At 36.6% G+C, this 21,873-nt stretch overlaps 1 protein-coding gene across 3 annotated transcripts in view; it reads right to left on the reverse strand.

Annotated features, from left to right (window-relative positions):
* Positions 1-15,734: 15,734 nt before the first annotated feature.
* Positions 15,735-21,873, reverse strand: part of LOC111154062 (pleiotropic regulator 1) — a 16,872-nt gene continuing 10,733 nt past the window's right edge. For all 3 annotated transcript variants that reach the window (XM_022513425.1, XM_022513420.1, XM_022513432.1), the window contains 7 exons: positions 20,122-20,271; positions 19,937-20,038; positions 19,295-19,397; positions 18,505-18,613; positions 17,382-17,521; positions 16,685-16,878; positions 15,735-15,832 (listed from right to left, as the gene is read on the reverse strand). In XM_022513425.1, coding sequence (XP_022369133.1) covers positions 15,773-15,832; positions 16,685-16,878; positions 17,382-17,521; positions 18,505-18,613; positions 19,295-19,397; positions 19,937-20,038; positions 20,122-20,271 — 858 coding nt within the window. In that variant the 3' untranslated portion in view covers positions 15,735-15,772. The remainder of the gene's footprint in view (positions 15,833-16,684; positions 16,879-17,381; positions 17,522-18,504; positions 18,614-19,294; positions 19,398-19,936; positions 20,039-20,121; positions 20,272-21,873) is intronic.

Genomic DNA, 21,873 nt, shown 5'->3' on the forward strand with positions numbered 1-21,873 from the left:
GGAAGACAGAATCTCAAGCAGATGTTGCACTAAGCGCGGAGACTGACCCAGGGCTTGAACTCACAACACTGAGATTATGACCTGAGCAGAAACCAAGAGAGGGATGCTTTACCCACTGAGCCACCCTGGTCCCCCTACCATTATGTTTCTCAATTTCGAACATTTGTTAGGCAAACATCTCTGCTCTGTACCATTTGTAATACAGAAATGTTAGCATGGCTCAAATGACTAAGTGTAATTTGCTTAGCAAATTAAGGGTCCTAAAGTAAACATGTTAACTATGCTCAAGCAAGTATTTGGTATGGTTTCTGAATGTAGAAAATTGTATTCATTCAAATGCTCATTGACTGATGGTTAGAAAATTGCATATTCAAATGTTGGTTCACAACATTTTGGGGAGCTTCCCAAGTTTAACCTGAAACTGCCCCCCACCTCCCTACTGCCCCCAAATGCAGAGGGCAGGGAGAGACTGAAGAAAGAGGCACACCATTCCAGATTGGTAGGTGGCAGGTATAATAAACAAGGGTACTTAAGATGCTTGTCTTGGGAGACAGCAAGATGAGTAGATCTCCTTACCAGACCACCAAATCTTAAGTTTATATAGAGATCCTAACTGAGTTCAGTCACAAATACATCCAGATAGTATCAACACCACATCACTATCTTAAGGCTATATCCTTGGGGCAGATTCTGGGAATGGGGAGGGGTGGGAGCCTTTGACTGCCAAGATCTGGCTTGTGGGTCAACCTACAAGTCAAATCTTCTCAACGACCTCCCACTATACCATACAATGGAGTCATTTTCGGCAATACAAAGGAATGAAATGTTGATCCATGCTACAATATGAACGAACCTTGAAAACATTGTGCTCTCCCAGGGGAATTCTACCAAACATTTAAAGAAGAACTAATTCCTATTCTCCTGAAACTGTTCCAAAAAATAGAAATGGAAGGAAAACTTCCAAACTCATTTTATGAGGCCAGCATCACCTTGGTCCCAAAACCAGACAAGGATCCCATCAAAAAAGAGAACTACAGGTTAAGGGGGTAGGAGAAGAGTAAATGAAACAAGATGGGATTGGGAGGGAGACAAACCATAAGTGACTCTTAATCTCACAAAACAAACTGAGGGTTAATGGGGGGAGGGGTGTTGGGCGGGGGTGGGATTATGGACATTGGGGAGGGTATGTGCTATGGTGAGTGCTGTGAAGTGTGTAAACCTGGCAATTCACAGACCTGTACCCCTGGGGATAAAAACATATTATATGTTTATAAAAAATAAAATAAAATAAATAATTAAAAAAAAAACTAAAAAAAAAAAAGAGAACTACAGACCAATATCCTTGATAAACACAGATGCAAAAATTCTCGCCAAAATACTAGCCAATAGGATTCAACAGTACATTAAAAGGATTATTCACCACGACCAAGTGGGATTTATTCCAGGGCTGCAAGGTTGGTTCAACATCTGCAAATCAATCAATGTGATACAACACATTAATAAAACAAAGAACAAGAACCATATGATACTCTCCATAGATGCTGAAAAAGCATTTGACAAAGTACAGCATCCCTTCCTGATCAAAACTCTTCAAAGTGTAGGGATAGAGGGCACATACCTCAATATTATCAAAGCCATCTATGAAAAACCCACCGCAAATATCATTCTCAATGGAGAAAAACTGAAAGCTTTTCCGCTAAGGTCAGGAACACGGCAGGGATGTCCGTTATCACCACTGCTATTCAACATAGTACTAGAAGTCCTAGCCTCAGCAATCAGACAACAAAAGGAAATTAAAGTCATCCAAATTGGCAAAGAAGAAGTCAAACTATCACTCTTTGCAGATGATATGATACTATATGTGGAAAACCCAAAAGACTCCACTCCAAAACTGCTAGAACTTGTACAGGAATTCAGTAACGTGTCAGGATATAAAATCAATGCACAGAAATCAGTTGCATTTCTCTACACCAACAACAAGACAGAAGAAAGAGAAATTAAGGAGTCAATCCCATTTACAATTGCACCCCAAACTATAAGATACCTAGGAATAAACCTAACCAAAGAGACTAAGAATCTATACACAGAAAACTATAAAGTACTCATGAAAGAAACTGAGGAAGACACAAAGAAATGGAAAAATGTTCCATGCTCCTGGATTGGAAGAATAAATATTGTGAAAATGTCTATGCTACCTAAAGCAATCTACACATTTAATGCAATTCCTATCAAAGTACCATCCATTTTTTTCAAAGAAAGGGAACAAATAATCCTAAAATTTATATGGAACCAGAAAAGACCTCGAATAGCCAAAGGAACATTGAAAAAGAAAGCCAAAGTTGGTGGCATCACAATTCCGGACTTCAAGCTCTATTACAAAGCTGTCATCATCAAGACAGCATGGTACTGACACAAAAACAGACACATAGATCAATGGAACAGAACAGAGAGCCCAGAAATAGACCCTCAACTCTATGGTCAACTCATCTTCGACAAAGCAGGAAAGAATATCCAATGGAAAAAAGACAGCCTCTTCAATAAATGGTGTTGGGAAAATTGGACAGCCACATGCAGAAAAATGAAATTGGATCATTTCCTTACACCACACACGAAAATAGACTCAAAATGGATGAAAACATTGTGCTCAGTGAAAGAAGCTAGTCACAATGGGGCACCTGGGTGGCTCAGTGGGTTAAGCCTCTGCCTTTGGCTCAGGTCATGATCTCAGGGTCCTGGGATCGAGCGCTGCATCCCGCTATCTGCTCAGCGGGGAGCCTGCTTCCCTCTTTCTCTCTGCCTGCCTCTGCCTACTTGTGATCTCTCTCTCTCTCTGTCAAATAAATAAAAAATAAAATCTTTAAAAAAAAAAAGGGGGGGAAGCTAGTCACAAAAGACCACATACTATAGGATTTTCTTTATTGAAAATGTCCACAACTGGCACACTTACAGAGTCAGAAAGTTGAGTAGTGGTTGCCCAGGGATGACGAATTGAAGGAAAAGGGGAAGGACTGCTAGTGAGTATGGTGTTTCTTTTGGGAGTGACAAACATGTTCTAAAATTGATCACAGTGATGGTTACACAACTCTGCGAATATATTAAAAACCATCTTAAATTAGTGAAATATATGTTATGCAAATTTTATCTCAACAATGCTGTTTTTAAAAGTTAATTCACCAACAGAAGGTCCATATTAATTTTTCCAATCTGACATCTCCTCACATGTAATCATTGTAAACATATTATCTGTCAAAATATTACCAAGATACAAGCAGAATAGTCTTAAAATCAATTTGGTATTTTTAAGAAAATAGAACTCCAAAATTAGCCCTACTATTTTCTGAAATGTTTCAAATGTCTTCTGTTGGATATTCAGGATTTTCCAAAAAATTTTCCTGTTGTTAGACGCTAGGGACATTCCACATAATCTCTTCTTGGGGATGGAGAGAATTTTTACTTTGTTGCCACTTAACTCATTAACGAATTTTATGGAGCAGGAATAACAATTCAAAGAAATTAAGATACAAAAATCAGGGTAAATTGTGGAAGGCTTTGGTACAATTTTGTGTATACATAAGAATGGTGAGGGGTGATCTGTATATGCTGACTCAGTAATTACATGGTATGCTATTATCTTATAGAACTACTCATGCACTCTAAGATCAAGGGTATTAATTCCAACATGGTCAATAATAACAAGTTAAAAAAGGAAAATTAAATTTCTTCAAGTGTAATGTTTAAATTAATAATGGTACGTTCACATGATAAAATACAGTATCATCTAAAACAACAAGGCAATGTACAGATCTGGGTTAGTGGAGAGATCCTTAAGTATACTGGTTAAGAAAACAAAGGAAATCTCAATATATAGTGTGATACCATTCATGGATATCAAGCCTGTCTTACTCAGTTTGGGCTACTCTCTCTCTCTCTCTCTCTCTCTCTCTCTCTCTCTATATATATATATATATATATATATACCCCATAGATTGAGTGGCTTAAACAACAAACATTTATTTCTCGCTGTTCCTGAAGGCTGGGAAGTCCCAAATCAGGATACGGTGCCTGGTGAGAGCCTGCTTCATGACTCGTAAGTGACCATCTTACTGCTCTATCCTCACCAGAAAGGTCCGTAGGGTCTTATTTTATAAGGATACTAACCTATTTCACAAGAATTCCACCTTCATAATCCAATCACCTCCCAAAGACCCCCACCTCTTAATACCATTACATTGGGGTTAGGAATTCAACATATGAATTTGGTGGAGGACACGTTTAGTCCATAACATTCTGCTTAAACACATGTGTATCAATAAAGCTTAAATATGTGTGTGTATGCACACTCATACACACACACACACACACACATACACACACAAGGATAGGAAAATGAATCCCATCAAATTACAATGAGATATAATGTGAATTGTCAAATTGCTCATGAAATAACTTTAGCAATTTATGTATTTACCTCAATAGTTTATAAGTGTAGTATTAATATAATTTGACAAACCAAACGTTTTGGGGGTGTGCCTGTGTGGCTCAGTCAGTTAAGCTTCTGCCTCCTGTTCAGGTCATGATCCCAGGGTCCTGGGATGGAGTTCCCCATCAGGCTCCCTGCTCAATGGAGAGTCTGCTTCTCCTTCTGCCCTCAGCCCCTCTCCCCTGCTCTTGCGCGTGCATACGCGCACGCTCTCGCTCTCCCTCTCCCTCTCTCAAATAAATAAAATCTTATTAAAAATTTGGAATTGATATATTTTGTATTTAGGAAAGAAAAAAAATTTTTTTCAAAATACTAGGAGAAAGAAAGTTTGACAAAATTAGTTTTGACTGGGGTAAGCAGAATAAAGCAATGATTTACAATAGGTGCCATAAAGATTTCCCATGGCAGATACCTCTGAGCGTTTATCAACAGAGGCAGTGGGTTCTACAAGTCTGAGACCCACTGCTCTGAACTTCCTGAAAATCTAATCCATTAATCTGGCCTCAAATACACCTGGTCTAGATCTGACTTTTTCCCTGGCTCCAGTATCCTTGAATGGTTCCCCAGTGCCTTTGCATAATCGGGCAGAATGAAAGCTAAATTCTTAGCTCTGTATTCAGGGCCCTCCTCCAGCAAGGTGCTGTTCCCACACGACCAAACTCTTTTCCCATCCCACCCATACATCATCTTTTCTACGCAGCAGCACCAAACCACAGCTATTCTCGGAACACATAACACACTTTCTCAGTGTGTTTAGTTTTGATCTCACTGTCCGTCTGGCAATGTCCTTCTCCCTCCCCTTCTTTCATGCAAATCTCGTTCAAATGACTCAGTGAAGCTTCTTCAAAGCCCTCCCTCCACCCCTCACTCTCAGAATGAGCAGACTCTCTTCTGCACGCCTATGGCATTTTTAAAAAGGTTTTATTTATCTATTTGAGACAGAGAGAGAGAGAGAGAGTGAGAGAGAGACCATAAGCGTGAAGGAGAGGAAGAGGCAGTCTCCCTGGGATCCCCATGTGGGGCTCGATTTCAAGACCCTGAGATCATGAGCAGCCGCTTGACTGTCTTCCTGTGGCATTTCTAAGCAGACTTCTAGTGTCTCTAGTGTGGTACTTGTTTTCTGACACTTCACATTCCGGTTATCACGGATATTTTTTCCCACCCCAAAAGAAGCACCCAAAATGTTCAAACTCCAAAATAGGCAACCAAAAGCCTGTATACAAAGAAATTAACCAAGATTCATCTCCATAATTTTAAATATCTCAAGCTAAAATTATACGTAATTCATATAAGCAATTGCCTACTATTTACTTACTGTTAGTCAGTTCCAAACCCTTCCTTCTATCCTCTATTCTGTAATGCTGTGTGGCTGTGGGTCAAAAAAGCATTTCCTAGGCTTTTTTTTGCCAACTGTCTCCCAGGTGCATTCTGCTACAGGGCACACCACTAGCATATCACGAGGCAGAGAGATGGGAGAAGCAAGTGTGTTCTCTCTATGCCTATCTCTCCCCTTCCTTCTTAGAGAGGTGCTCCTGGAGGCTGCGTCCGTTCCAAGTAAGGCTGCCAGATTTAGTAAATAAATACAGGACAGCCAACTCAATTTTTAATTTAAGGTAAGCAATGAATAATTTTTAAACTATAGCTGTATTTTATATAATAGTTGGAGCATATTTATACCAAAATAATTGTTGTTTATCTAAATTCACATTTAACTGGGTGTCCTGTATTTTATACTAATTACAAGTATATACTAATTATACTAATTACTTATGCCAGTTTCTGCTGCATAGTGCCCAGTTCTGAGTCTTTGAGGATTCAGCTGTATAAATTAAGTTGCTTTTTTACTTCTCTCATTAGCAGATTAGGAATCAGCTTTCTCCACTTGCCAGAGGCTTTTTTTTTTAAAGTTTTTATTTAAATGCCAGTCAGTTAACATGTAATGTAATACCGGTTTCAGGTGTACTTGTTTCCAAAATTTTGTTGCTGTTTTTTCTTTGTTTGTTCCTGTCCCTGTGTTTTTATGGCTAAAACAACCAAAAACAATCCTACTGTCACTTTAATGAGATTTTGAGAAGGAGCAAAAGCAGATGTCTATGTTCAATCAACCGACCTTTAAAGAAGTCTACTCATTAAATATGTTCCTGTGAACTTTTTTTTTTTTTCCTGTTTTGGCCATTTTTCTACATCAGCATGTTCAAAATTTACTGGTTGTTTTTTAATGGCAGCATATTATTCCCTGTGCCACAGTATTCTTGCACCATAACTTATTACTAAACTAATTTTCATTAAATGAATTATAAATTGTTGTCAGAGTTTGAGAACTGGAAGATAAAGGCCAGCTTTTTTTCCATGAATGTGTCTGGATGTGGAACAGTGATGTGTGGGTGAGGAAAGAACTAATAGATGTGAGTAGCCAGGACCACAAGTAGTTACTAGTTCCCATTGAAATGGAAAGTAAAGGGATTATTTTAGTCTCTACCTTTATACTTTAATCAATATCCTTCTAGATTTATATTAAGATGGATTTTTAAATTAAGGCAATGCTATATATTCTGAGTATTTTCCCTAATATTCTGTGGCTATCTTTCTACATTAATGAAGTATCCACTATATTCTTTTCAGAGAAGCATATTATATATTTTCACTGAAAAACGTGTATTAACCAGTCTTCTATTCATGGGCAGATGCTTTTATATCAAAAGGTATACATTAGGGGTGCCTGGGTGGCTCAGTGGGTTAAGCCGCTGCCTTCGGCTCAGGTCATGATCCCAGGGTCCTGGGATCGAGTCCTGCATCGGGCTCGCTGCTCAGCAGGGAGCCTGCTTCCCTTCCTCTCTCTCTGCCTGCCTCTCTGCCTACTTGTGATCTCTGTCTGTCAAATAAATAAATAAAATCTTTAAAAAAAAAGGTATACATTAAAAGTGTCTATCATCTGGTATGATGATGATGATGATGATGATGATGATGGTGATAGCTTATACATAGGAAGTGCTTAATATTAGTTGGACCTTGGAGTAAGCCTTTTTGCATAGACTATGTCTTTTAATTCTCACAAGTACCTTATATATGGGGCAAATAATTTACACAGTCATACAGCAGCTGTCACTGGCAACCCAGGGACTGTCCCCTAACCAATAGACAGTACTACCTCTCTTCTAGAAGCCAGTATTTATGCAAAGTGAAAAGAACTATTAGCTCAATAATTTTCTGAAGTGGTTTTTGACACACATGCAGCCAGCTACTATAGTCTCAGAAATGTTTAGCCCTGGTAGCATTTTGTAGTCACTTATTTCAGTTGTTTCTACTGGTTGGTTGGTTGGTTGGTTGGATGGTTTGTTTCTTGTAATCACAGCCTAATATAAAAATCTTAACCTATACCAAGGGAGTGACTTTTGCTTTCTTCGTAAAAATCCTATGCAACCTAAATTTTTATTACAGTGATAAACTCTGATTATATACCAAATAGCATTTGCTCTTTTGTTGAATAATATAATCTCTCAGTTAAGTACTAGAATTTATCTGATAGAAGCTACATGCATTATGGTAAATTGTCTAGAACAAAGAAATCAGACTCTGTAAGGGCTTTCTTTACCAAAATCATTAAATCATAGTTAGCCCTAGAGAATTGTGTATAGGGACCAAAATATCTTTCCTAAGTAGTGGTTAAATTCATTCTCTGTAAAAACTGGTATGTTTCCCTTAATAAAGTTAGCCATGGGATTTAATAAATGAATAAATAAATTAAATAAATCAAATAAAATAAAATGGTCTATCATTACCCAAGACCCTATCCCATTTCAAAGAGGTAGCAATGTTATTTCTTATATGCTTCAACATATATTCATTCAATTGTGTTTATATTGGTAAATTACACATTTAGATGAGTCTAAATAAATGTTGCACTTAGATTAGCACATGCCTTTTTTATTTCAAATAATACTGAGGTTTTCCCATAACAGCGCCCATACTAAATTTCCACATAAAACCATATCTGTTTCTGAGCTGTCTATTCTGTTCTGACTTAACTTTTTATTTCTACATGTATTTTATAACTGGTAGGACAGATACTCCCACCTCTCAAGATTCTGCTTTCAAAAATTTCTTAAACATTTTGATATATTTTGTCACATAAATTTGATCATCAATTTGTAAAGTTCTTCCGACAAAAGTCACTGAAAGTTTAAGATCACATTAAACTTAGATATTAATTTCTATGGAAATGCCATATTTGAAATTTTGTGGTTTTCTTCTTCCAGGAGCACAGTGTGTCTTTCCATTGAATAAGAATTTGGATGGAGTTTTATTTATTTTGTTCCTTTTTATAGAGTTTCCACATTTCCTGTTTGTGCTATAGGTTGTGTTTATAGTGTGAAAGTGGTTGTTTTTTTAGACAGTAGGCAACAGCTCACTGCTCTGACCAAGGAAAACTATTAATTTTCATGTACTACATCCATCTTGTGTGGAATCATCTTACAGGGTACTTTCATTTGTGTCAACAGTTTCTCTGTTGCTTGCTTTATATGTCTGATCTACTAATCATTATTATTTTATTTTCCTAATTTTTTTTTCTTATCCCATTAGTTCAATTAGTTCCCAGAAGCACACTGAATTTTTAAAAATCAGTGCAGACATCCTTTTATTATTCCTGACTTTAATTATTCCTGTTTCTGCCCCATGCTCCACTGTGAAGAATGATTTAGTGCTTCTTCCTAACAATTATTCTGCAAGAAATTATTGACATATATCCCCCATTCTCTTTCTCAGAAGTCCTACCTGACATTTTTCTTGAATTTTGTCAAATGATCTTTCTGCATATAATTAGCATGATGATCTTGTGTATCTGAATCATTTGCAATAAAATGTTGCCTATCATTTAACCACTGCTGCATTGCAGGAAATGGAGTCATGCTAAGTGAGTCTTATTTTTTCTTATTTCTTTACAGCCAAATAATTTGAAGTTTCCACGTATCTTGCTTCCCTTTAACACAGGTCTCAAGATTTTACTGACATTGTGCTAGTCTGGCCTTGACTCTGGGTATGTGGGCAAGATGTGAGCCCCCACAGACTAGAGGGAATGGCTGTCACTGCTTGAGCTATCCCTGAGTTTAAGAGGCTAGTTCTGCAGTGAGGTGTGGTGACGCTCCAAGCGCTTCTCATGCTTCTTTAACTCTGACTGGTCCTCATTTCTGGTGGGGATCTATTATTCAAATCCTTCTCAAGATAAATGGTGTCTTATTAAAATTATCTTGTCCAAGTTAACACAAACCCTTTTTAAAAGAACGTTTATTTATTTATGTAATCTCTACACCTAGCGTGGGCCTCAAACTCATGACCCCGAGATCAAGAGTAGCATGCTCTTCTGACTGAACCAGCCCGGTCTACCTAATAGAAACCAGTGTGATCAAGGATGTGCCTATTGTATGTGCCCAGATGAAATGATCAGCTTCTGGGTCTGAAGCCAACCGCAGTCTCAAAGAATTTCTCAGTATACCCTAGACTACATTCGGCAGTTTCAGGTGCCAGGCCAACCCTGTTAAAAGGTCAAGTCCTTTTCATCTCCCAGAGTCCAAAGTAGGTGAGGTAACAGAAGCTTAAATTTAATTCCAGTTCAGTTATCTGGTAACAACATAAAACTATGTTCATCTACCCATTCCCCACTTGTTTATCTAGCCTACATAGTCTCCCATCTTTCAAAGTACAGTCCAAAAGTGAGTTCCTTCACAAAAATCACCCTTCTGGAACACGCTATCCTCCCCCTCCTGGAGCATTTGCAGGATAAAACATCCATTTAACACTTCATTTTATGATTGTGGTAGAAAAAAATCTCTTATATTCTTATTCAGCCCTTATATAAAAATTTAATATTTTGTTCCCTGATTATAATTCAGCTAGGAGAGTAGATACCACACACTATAATTTTGGCAATTTCTATAACACCTATTAAGTGTGTATGAACTAAAAAAAAAAAAAGTTCAACAAATTCACAAGTATCCTCAAATCAGTAATCCTCTCCCCTAAAATCTCCCAAATCTCCAAATCCTTAAAGACTTTACTAATTTATAAGAATCCAAGTCATAAATATTAATCCACAAATATGCATTTCCTTAACTTCAAGGTAAATTTAGACAGATGATGGATAGAAAAATGGGTGGTAGATGAATAGGTAAATACATAGATAGATTTAAGAATATATGTATTAAGCACTGAATTGCTGGAAAGGTATAGGGACTGAGGCCATTGCTAGAACAAATGTTGCTTTAAGCTAAGAATGCTGTCAGTTCAGGAGAAACATAAATATTTGCTTTACTCTTCCCCTAAAGTGCCCTTTAAATCAATGGAAAGTCAACTCTTATGGAAATTATTAAGAAATTATAAGACAGTGTCATTTCCTAGCAAGAGAAATGGAGCAGAGATTTAAAACAAAATATAAACCCTGTGCTCTCACACTGGCTCCCTGTTATCATGCTTTGAGAGCCCACTAGGCTGATTCTGCAACTGTAAAATGGGAATATTAGTCCAACTTACTTCTCAAAGTCTTAAGGGATCATACGTAATCACAGACAAGACAGCTTTGTGTAAAATGTAAACATGCAAGGCATCATTAACATAAGACTATGACTTTCTCAGATCTACGTCTCTTCTTTAGCTTGAAGTCTGTAATCCTGTGTCTTTCAATATTTTTCTATTGTAAACAATGAATACACATTTCTCACAAACTCAAGCACATTAGAACTAGAATTTCTGGGTTAAAACGTGTGATTTTAAGAAGTATTGCTAATACAAAATCTCACCTATGCATTTCCTGGACCAGCGCAATAGAAAAAATTATTTCCTACACCACCTCTACGTATATTACTATCACTTTTTTTTTTTTAAACTTTGACATCCTTATTGGTGAATACTGTAGCTTTTACTGTAGTTTTAAATTTGGGTTTAAGTATGATTGAACATCTTATGTTAGGCTACCTTACTCATACACATAATTATCATTTGTATTTGGGTCTTTTCTGGACCCTACTCCATTTCATTGATCATGTAGCAATACCACATTAGTTCCCTCCCCCCTTTTTGTGTTTTCAAGATTATCTTTGGTGTTGCTGCTTTTTAAAAATTTTCTGTAAGAACTAAAAATCAGCTTGTCCAATTCTAAAAAAAATACAATAGGTAATTTTATTGGGATTAATAGAATTTCAAGGAAAATGACAGCATGAAGTTTCTAACCCAGGACTGTAATATGCTTTTTATTTAACCAAGGCTTCTTTTCTATCCCTAAAGAAGGATTTTGAAAGTCTCTCCTGACAGGACTTGCACACTTCAATTTTATTCCAAGTCTTTTGGTCATTTCATATGAGGGTTTTTTGTTTTTTTTTTAAAGATTTTATTTATTTGTCAGAGAGAGAGAGAGGGAGAGAGAGCAAGCACAGACAGACAGAATGGCAGGCAGAGGCAGAGGGAGAAGCAGGCTCCCTGATGAGCAAGGAGCCCGATGTGGGACTCGATCCCAGGACGCTGGGATCATGACCTGAGCCGAAGGCAGCCGCTTAACCAACTGAGCCACCCAGGCGTCCCTCATATGAGGGTTTTTTATTTTTTCATTAGCTCTTACTGCTTATTGATTTCTGAGTTCTCAGTTCTGTACCAAGCTCTTACTCAATATGCCTATTCTTTTTTAAGTCTTTCAGTTCTCTTATTAAGTTTTCCAAGTGTATAATCAAATTATCTGCCAACAATGATGTTATTTCCCTGCTTTCCAATTATTATACCTCTACATCATCTCAAAGACTTCCAGAAAAGTTAGAGAAGTCCAGAAATCTTCTCTAAAAAGCTAGACACTGATGTGCACATCTCTGTCTTGTTTCTGGTATTAATAGGAATATCCCAAGTATTTCCCAATCAACAACCTGTCGCAGCATAGTTGTATTTAATCAAGTTTTTAAAAATACCCATCTGTTCCTACAGTAATAGGTTCTGTTTCTATTTAATGAAGTATGCATTTCAAGTTATACTGAAATGCCCCTGTATCATAAAGATGTTTTTCTATATTCACCATAATATGAATATTACTTGCTAATTATGAAACTTCCTTGCACTTTCAAACTTCACTTGGATGAGTGATACTTGATTCTTTGCTTTAGTAAGGATTTCCCATCAATATTCACATGCAAGATAAAATAATTTCATTTGTGCATCATTGGACTTGGATATTTTTTATATACTCACATTTTAAAACACATAAAAGCTTTATCTAGATCCTATAAAAACTTATAGTGCATTGAAATTAGAATTCCACTTTGAAGTTTAATGCACTTAGTGATGTGGGTAGGTGGTAGGGGTTAATTCCTCTATGAACTATTTCATCTAGGATACTTAACCTATTTAGGTTTTCTGTATCTTCTGGAATCTGCCATATATTTCTCTTTAAAATTAACCACTTTATTTTGCTTTTTAAATATAGCATGGAATTGGACACAATTATCTCTCCCCCTTTTGTTTTTGTTAGGGTATTTATGATTCTTGTATTTGCTTTTTTTTTTTTTTTTTGAAGATTTTATTTATTTGACAGAGAGAAATCACAAGTAGGCAGAGAGGCAGGCAGAGAGAGAGGAGGAAGCAGGCTCCCCGCGGAGCAGAGAGCCCGATGCAGGGCTCGATCCCAGGACCCTGAGATCATGACCTGAGCCGAAGGCAGAGGCTTTAACCCACTGAGCCACCCAGGCGCCCCTTGTATTTGTTTCTTGATTGGTTTATCTAATTTCTACTTTTTGTACCAAAAAAAAAAAAAAAAAAAAAAATCACCATTCAGGCTTACTCTGTATCTTTTCTATTTCATTATTTCCTATCAACTTCATACTACTTAAATTTCTTCCATTTCTCTAAGAACAATGTTTAAACACTTTTGACTATTTTTGGACTGGAGTCAGTTTAGAGAATGGGAAGTGAGGAACATAGGAAGTTAAGAAAATTCAGGGAGTTTGGCTATAAAAGGAATAGAGTTAAGTGCATACTTAGAAGGGAATGTTAAGTCTAATGATACTATACATTTGGAATTGTTTTTAGGTGGGTTAGAGTTCATCCTTTGCAACAGGAGGCAGAAGACATGAATTATACAAATGTCTGTGTGGTCACTGTTAATGGCCCACTTGAGGTATGTGGTCATAAATAAACAATGAGTCCAGTTAGCACAACTGGTTTCCTCTGGTAACATTCTACAGCGTGGGTGCACATAAGACAGGCACAGTAAGAGACTTGGGCTTATCCTGAATTGGGGGTTCTATCAAGTGGGCAAAAAAAAAGAGCACATGCATGAAATTCTGCCTAAAATTCCACAGGGTTCATGAACACATGGTAGATGCAATTTTTTCAAGAGAATCTGAGAACACCGTAATACAAGATAGCATGAAGCAGGGAAATGGATTTCTTAAATGCTATTCAGAATCTGATTCTAGTGCATAATAAACAACAGTTGAAGCTTTGCTAGGCAGGATAGTAAAAGCTATCTTTTTCACCTCCTTGTACTAGCAGTGAATTTCTTTTTGGCCTTTAGGGATGGGAACCTATTTCAGCTCTATTTTTCTCCTGTTAGAAGGCATATGAGAATTTTTCAGGGATGCAAGTGTAGTGGATTTCTTTATTTAAGCTTACAAAATACATGCTTATAGAAAATTAAAACATTATAGAAATATATAAAGCCAATCATGAAAGTTCTCCCACAATTTTACTCCCTCACAAAGCCACTGCTAACAATGTGGGATTATTATCCCATTATTTTTTAAAGCATTAACAAGTTAATCTACAAAAAAATGCTTCCACAACTTTTACCTAAGAGCAAAGTTTGGACACCTTATTATAAATCCAGAGACATTCCTCACTTTTAATGGAGAGAAATAAATTGCATGAATGTACCTTATCTATTAAACCATCCCTTACTGATAGGACATCTGAGCTAGTTTTAATAATTAAAGAATAAAGGTGCAGTAAACTTGCTTGTGTACACTTGTCAGATTATTCATACTGGGCAGTTTCCTAATATCTTTAATGAAGAATTAGCCAAACGCTTTGAGCATTTTCAATATACTCTGAAAAACAACCCTCCTACAGATTATAAAATTATACTCCCACCTACAGCATGCAAGATGGGTATGTATAATTTAGAAATGCTTGTTCAAAATTATGGTGCATTTTTAAATTTGAATAAAAATCTGTATCAATTGTTCTTGTAACTGTGTTTTCTAACTACAGAAAGTGAAAGTGGACACAGTTTCTTGACTGATGGGGAATTAGGATCCTAAGGGCAGGGCTTTGAAAACTCCTATTTACCATAAGGAATAGGTATCAGCAACTTAAATAACACTTTTCCAGAAAGTCTTCAAAAAGACTGCAGCCCTTGCTTGCCACAGCTTCCAATACCTCCACTGGTATCTCATTAATTCGTCCAGGTTTTGATACCTCTATTGGTATCCTACTGCTTGTAGAATAAAATCCAAACTCCAAACGAGCTTTCTCTACCACCAACCAGCTGTACTCATTACTCAACAGCAGCCGACAATTCTTTGCTCCTAGAACACACCCTGTTTCACAGGTGTGGTTTCATTCACTGTATGCCTCATCCTAGGATACCAGTTTCCCTCTCTGCCCTCTCAAGTCTCAGCTCAAATACCCAGACTCTATGAAGTCTTCCACAATGCTCTCTGGGAAAAAGTGATGGTCTTTTCCCGCACTACTATCTCTATTATAGCACTTCTGTAATAAGCTAACTAGGGTGATGGAAGACATACATCTTACTTGGCTGTCCCCTGAACAGCATTCAGTGCAGAACTTTGTAGAACATGCACTCAAAAAACTATTTGTGGAATAAACATACATAAGTAAGACTTCTAATCCTTTAATCTCCAATTATTAGTCAGATACTAGTTCTTAAAGGACTAAATCGAAAACAAAAACAAAGCCCCCCCCCCAATGCAACTGCTCCCCTTGAAACAAGTCCTTATTATGGTAAGCAGTTTAAGTTTTTTTTAAAAAGGTCTTTTAATAAAACTGACAATTCTACTTTTAGAACAGTCATGTTCAACAAACCTACATAGGCTTGATATCTGCATCTTACTTCCTAGGATCTCTATTTATTTTGGAAATAACAACATGGGGGGGCAGTTTATTATAAAATACGAAACAGGAATCATTTAAGCATGTGAGTTTCTGCTTTATATTCCTAGCCAGAGCAAAAAATGACTGGATATTCTCATCAACACGAAGTTAGAAAAAAAAAAAAGGAGCCACCATGAAGATAATGCCATATTAAAATCTCTTTCTCTTGATAATTTCTGGCTTCCAGCTGACTGGATGAGTTTCTTCTGTCTGGAAACAGAAAATTAAAGAAGTTAAAACAAAGTATTATTAATTTGCTTTATATTAAAACTCTCTTCCTAACAAAAATAAGGCATCTATTCTTATATTATTATATTGGTTTATATATTATATTGATTGGCATTGCATTTTTAGAAGTTCTTTAACAATTTTAGGAATAGCTAACAAACTTTTGCATCATCTGAACCTAATAAAGAATGAATGGGTTCACTAAAAATTCAGTTCATGATTTTTCAAGTCTAATAAAATTACTATTTAGGTATTCTAGTAATACCAAAGCTTATGATTTTAAAGTTAATTTGCATAGCAATTTATTTGTTTGTGGTTATTCTTGATGTAAGATTTTCCTGAGTAATTGTAGTAAAGATAAAATTAAAACAATCTATGGATTCATTGGCATCAACAAAACCAATACAGAAATCTATGAGCAGACATTATTCAAGATGACAAATACCACAAGATGGGATTGGGAGGGAGACAAACCATAAGTGACTCTTAATCTCACAAAACAAACTGAGGGTTGATGGGGGGAGGGGATTGGGGGGGGGGTGGGGTTATGGACATTGGGGAGGGTATGTGCTATGGTGAGTGCTGTGAAGTGTGTAAACCTGGCGATTCACAGACCTGTACCCCTGGGGATAAAAATATATTCTATGTTTATAAAAATAAATAAATAAATAAATAAAAATTAAAAAAAGAAAAAAAAAGATGACAAATACCTTAATACTATGAAGATCATTTTCCTTTCTGATAATTTCAATAACTTTAAAATGAGAAAGTACTTGCAAAATTGGTATGGTTGACTTACTTTACTTCAAAATATATGTGAAATAGTAAACTTACCGCTGTATCGTCTTCTTTATACACTTTAATGGTTTTATCAGCTTCAGCTGTTAGTAACCGACTTTCAGACTGATCAAAAGCACAAGCAAATATTCCTGATTCACTGTCCAAAGATCCAGGCTGCACAGCTGCATGAACTCTCTGGAAATTGTATCCAGTTCTCCAATCCCAAAGATGCATAGTGCCATTGTCAGCTTAAAGGAAAAAATCTAATTAAACGTGGTATCCTTTGCAATTCAGCTTGGCAAGCATTTAAGCACCATCCATGAGTCAGGCACCATGCCCATAAAGACTAAATAGAGTTCTAAGACACAGGCAATCCAGCTTCTCTTAATATTGGTTTGTCTATGTTCATTTGTGGCTAATCCAGAATTTATTATAGAGCTCAAAAAGCATTTATTATAGAGCTCAAAAATGCTATCTAGTTCTGGAATACGTAACCAAAATTTAGGTAATTCTCAGCATGAATAGGTTAGATTTATCACGTGGGAACTCAAAGAAGACTAAACTATGAAATATGCTGCATGTATCACAAACATGCATGAACACACATGGGAACAACCAAATACACATTAATCAGGCAAGTTCGGCTATAATACTTAGGTGGGATGGCTTAGAAATTTTATAAATGTTTACTCATTTACTAAAAGAAAAAATGACAAACTAAAACACATTTATTATTAAAATCTTACTTTACCTCCAGAAACAAGCACTCCATCGGAATTCACTGTCAATGTGTTAATAATAGCATTATGACCGGAAAGATTTTGAATAAAACTTCCATCAGGGAATTTCCACTGTTTTATATTATCGGGAGAACCAGATGCAAATGTGTAACTGAAGTAAGATGAAAAAGAATTCACGACTAAGTAAACCAAGTTAAGTAAAATGGTAAATTCAGAAAGCTTTTTATGGTTATATTCTACGTGTGTAGTTATGGATCTATATAGTTGTAGCAAAATATTATTGTCATACCAAGAGGTAAAATACAAAGACATTTGTTCCAAGTTAAATCAGATCTTCAAATTATTTTTAATGTATTTTAAGTCCTAGATTAATCTTTCTCCTTTCTCCAATGCTCTCCACTGAGCTAAAGCAACAAATGTACAAACCTCTAGATTCACATTAAGGGCAAGGGGTTATGAAACTATTCTGGACAGAGCAAGAGAGCGAGAGGGGACTCTATGAAGAAAGGAAATGAATGGAAGAAACAGAGGGCAAGAGGAAGAGAGAGAAAAAGGAAGTGAACCAGAGGAAGAAAGGGAGTGAGGAAGACAGAGAAAGGGAGGAAGGAAATAATGGATAAGAGGGAGAGGGAGGACAGAAAAAAAAATCAATGTGGCCAGAAAAGTGTCAGGGTGATGTGATACAAGGAACAGATTGAGATCTTATGCTCCACCTCTATGGACACCCTGATTATAATGTTCAGGGTTCCTACTCTTTTTTTCTATGTATACTAACTTCCTCCTTAAGAATTAAACTATTCTATGTATATCTCAGTATCCAATAACATTTCTGTCAAACACTAAATCCATCTTCTATTAGCCTCTACTTTGACATGCAGCTTTTAGCCATGATTTATTTATATGGTCTCATCTGACTCTCTCATTTTTCACCTTGTGGAAAATTTCCCTCATTATATATAGGTCATGAAGCAAAATACTACACAAGAAAAATGAAAGAAATCCATGTTCGTAAGTGGCACAGGCCTGGAAATGACAATAGCTAAACAGCTACCAAAGTAGCACTAATGTTGGTATTTCTATACTTATTCTAAAAATGGAAGAAAAAAGACAAGCTAATTAAGAAAATGTACTTACTGTCTTGGATGTAAAACCACAGCCCTGACTGATTTTTTGTGATTTGTTAATGTGACTCTTGTTTTTCCAGCCACCAAATCCCATAATCGTATTGTAGTATCATGGCTTCCTGTAATGAAAACACACATCCACAAAATATAGACCAAGAAAAATTATGCAAAAATTAAACATAACATATGAATGAGTTTTCCATAGACACATACATACTACATGAAAGTCATACCAACTCCTGGCTCATTACTTTACAGTTCCAAACTTATAGGTTGGTTTTAAATTTAATGCTTAAAAAAAATACAGTAAGTACTTAAAACACTGTCAACTGAACAGCTAGAACACCAGTAGTTCCCCTCATGATAGGGGAAGGAAAAAAACAAATGATTTTTAATTAACAAAATACATCAAGTGAAGAAATTATTTTCTACTCTTAGAGTAAAGATCTATTATTAATCTTACCATTAGCAAAGCAAGACTCAAACCAGCTCTAAAGGTTATTGGTCTCTGGGTATTTTGTCTTTTAGTTTGTTTCCTAGACTAGTAATTTTGATACTATGAAACAATGTCTGAATGTGTCTCACAGCACCATTTTCTAGTCAGACATTACATGACACTGTGTATGACATAGTCTATGATAGGTAAATATATCCTATGAAATGTAAAGAATATGAGATAAAAACAATCAAATACAATGTACCTCTGTAACAGAGCAAGAGTCATAGTGAATATGAAAAGTGTAACGTATAATCATAATGCATTCTGATCAAACTGTAAACTTAGACAGTATCAATTATACCAGTAATAATCTGTGGTTCTGCAGCTTGACACCTCACTGTAGCAACTGCATTGGTATGTCCAGATAACGTATGTACACTGGCTTTAGTTCTCACATCCCAAATCTGTAAAAACACAAGAGACATACCATCAGAGAGAACAGGTATTCATGTCTTGGGCAGGTAACTGGACCAATTCAAGGCTGGGAATTTACCAGACAACCATGCCTGAATGGAATGAAAAATCATTTCAAAGAAAAGATAATGATATGTAAGCTGGATGGGGAATGTAGACTGGAGGCAGCTGACAGGAAAAAAAAAAAAACAACTAAAAGATCAGGGTACTGAAAGTGGAAAGTGTTAAGAATGGGCATAATGAGACTACTTAAGGAAAGAGCTAATGGAAACTACTGCAGTGATGGAATAGAATGCGTGAGTGTCCTACTTCAGAGGCAGGGCACTCCCAATAATAAACATGATGAAGCCACAGCACTGAAAATAAAGGTAGAAAAACATACATGCCAAGAAACTGAGGGACTGGGTTACTGCTGGTGAAGACAACTATCTTTAATACTCCAACAAATAATATACGACTCCCTAACCAAATATGCATAGTGTAAGATGCAATATGTTTACAAAGAAACACAAAGCTCTATTCCATTTACCCGTGCAGTGGAATCCCGACTACAGGTCACCAGCACATCAATTGTTGGGTGCAAATCCAAACCATACACTGCACTCAGATGTCCATGATAGTGTCTTATAACCTAAAAATAAAGCAGGAGAGTTAAAATATCTATAAAGAAAACCAGTAGTTCTTAATGTTTTAAATCCTTAACTCCAAACTTACCTTATTATATTCGAGATCCCAGCATTTGACTTGTTTGTCTTCTCCACAGGAGAACAGGTAAGGGCTCCGTGTGCTTACTATCACACCACGCACTGTACTAATGTGCCCAGTTAATGACAGTTTTAATTTGCCACTAGCCAAGTCCCAAATCTGCAATGAAAGAATATATAGTTTTTCTTAATTATTTCAAAGCAAATTTTTAGATTCTTAATGTTAAAATTAAATCTTCACAAACTAAAAGTATAAACATACAAAACTTTAAAATTTGCAAAATAATTACCCACTAATCTCCTCTCTTGTTAAGCAGGGGGAAAACAATTAAAAAGCACAAACTGGGAAATTATTTATAATAAGTGACAAAATCAAAATCTTAACATATAAAAGGGTATCACAGATAATGAAAGTATGAATACCATATTAACTTAAGCAAGGATGGCAACAACTTAGAACAAAAAAGACAACAAAATCCTACAGAAACAACCTAAATGTCCATCAATGGATGGATTTAAAAAATGTGTGTGCGCGAAAATAGACTCAAAATGGATGAAGGATCTCAATGTGAGAAAGGAATCCATCCAAATCCTTGAGGAGAACACAGGCAGCAACCTCTTCGACCTCAGCCGCAGCAACATCTTCCTAGGAACATCGCCAAAGGCAAGGGAAGCAAGGGCAAAAATGAACTATTGGGATTTTATCAAGATCAAAAGCTTTTGCACAGCAAAGGAAACAATTAACAAAACCAAAAGACAACTGACAGAATGGGAGAAGATATTTGCAAATGACATATCGGATAAAGGGCTAGTGTCCAAAATCTATAAAGAACTTAGCAAACTCAACACCCAAAGAACAAATAATCCAATCAAGAAATGGGCAGAGGACATGAACAGACATTTCTGCAAAGAAGACATCCAGATGGCCAACAGACACATGAAAAAGTGCTCCACACCACTCGGCATCAGGGAAATACAAATCAAAACCACAATGAGATACCACCTCACACCAGTCAGAATGGCTAAAATTAACAAGTCAGGAAATGACAGATGCTGGCGAGGATGCGGAGAAAGGGGAACCCTCCTACACTGTTGGTGGGAATGCAAGCTGGTGCAACCACTCTGGAAAACAGCATGGAGGTTCCTCAAAATGTTGAAAATAGAACTACCCTATGACCCAGCAATTGCACTACTGGGTATTTACCCTAAAGATACAAACGTAGTGATCCGAAGGGGCACGTGCACCCGAATGTTTATAGCAGCAATGTCTACAATAGCCAAACTATGGAAAGAACCTAGATGTCCATCAACAGACGAATGGATAAAGAAGATGTGGTATATATACACAAAGGAATACTATGCAGCCATCAAAAGAAATGAAATCTTGCCATTTGCGACGACGTGGATGGAACTAGAGGGTATCATGCTTAGCGAAGTAAGTCAATCGGAGAAAGACAACTATCATATGATCTCCCTGATATGAGGGAGAGGAGATGCAACATGGGGGGTTAAGGGGGTAGGAGAAGAATAAATGAAACAAGATGGGATTGGGAGGGAGACAAACCATAAGTGACTCTTAATCTCACAAAACAAACTGAGGGTTAATGGGGGGAGGGGGGTTGGGGGGGTGGGATTATGGACATTGGGGAGGGTATGTGCTATGGTGAGTGCTGTGAAGTGTGTAAACCTGGCGATTCACAGACCTGTACCCCTGGGGATAAAAATATATTATATGTTTATAAAAAATAAAATTAAAAAAAAA

The sequence above is a fragment of the Enhydra lutris genome, unplaced genomic scaffold (genome assembly GCF_002288905.1).
Source record: "Enhydra lutris kenyoni isolate GAN:26980312 unplaced genomic scaffold, ASM228890v2 scaffoldscaffold3, whole genome shotgun sequence".
Classification (NCBI taxonomy): Eukaryota; Metazoa; Chordata; class Mammalia; order Carnivora; family Mustelidae; genus Enhydra; species Enhydra lutris.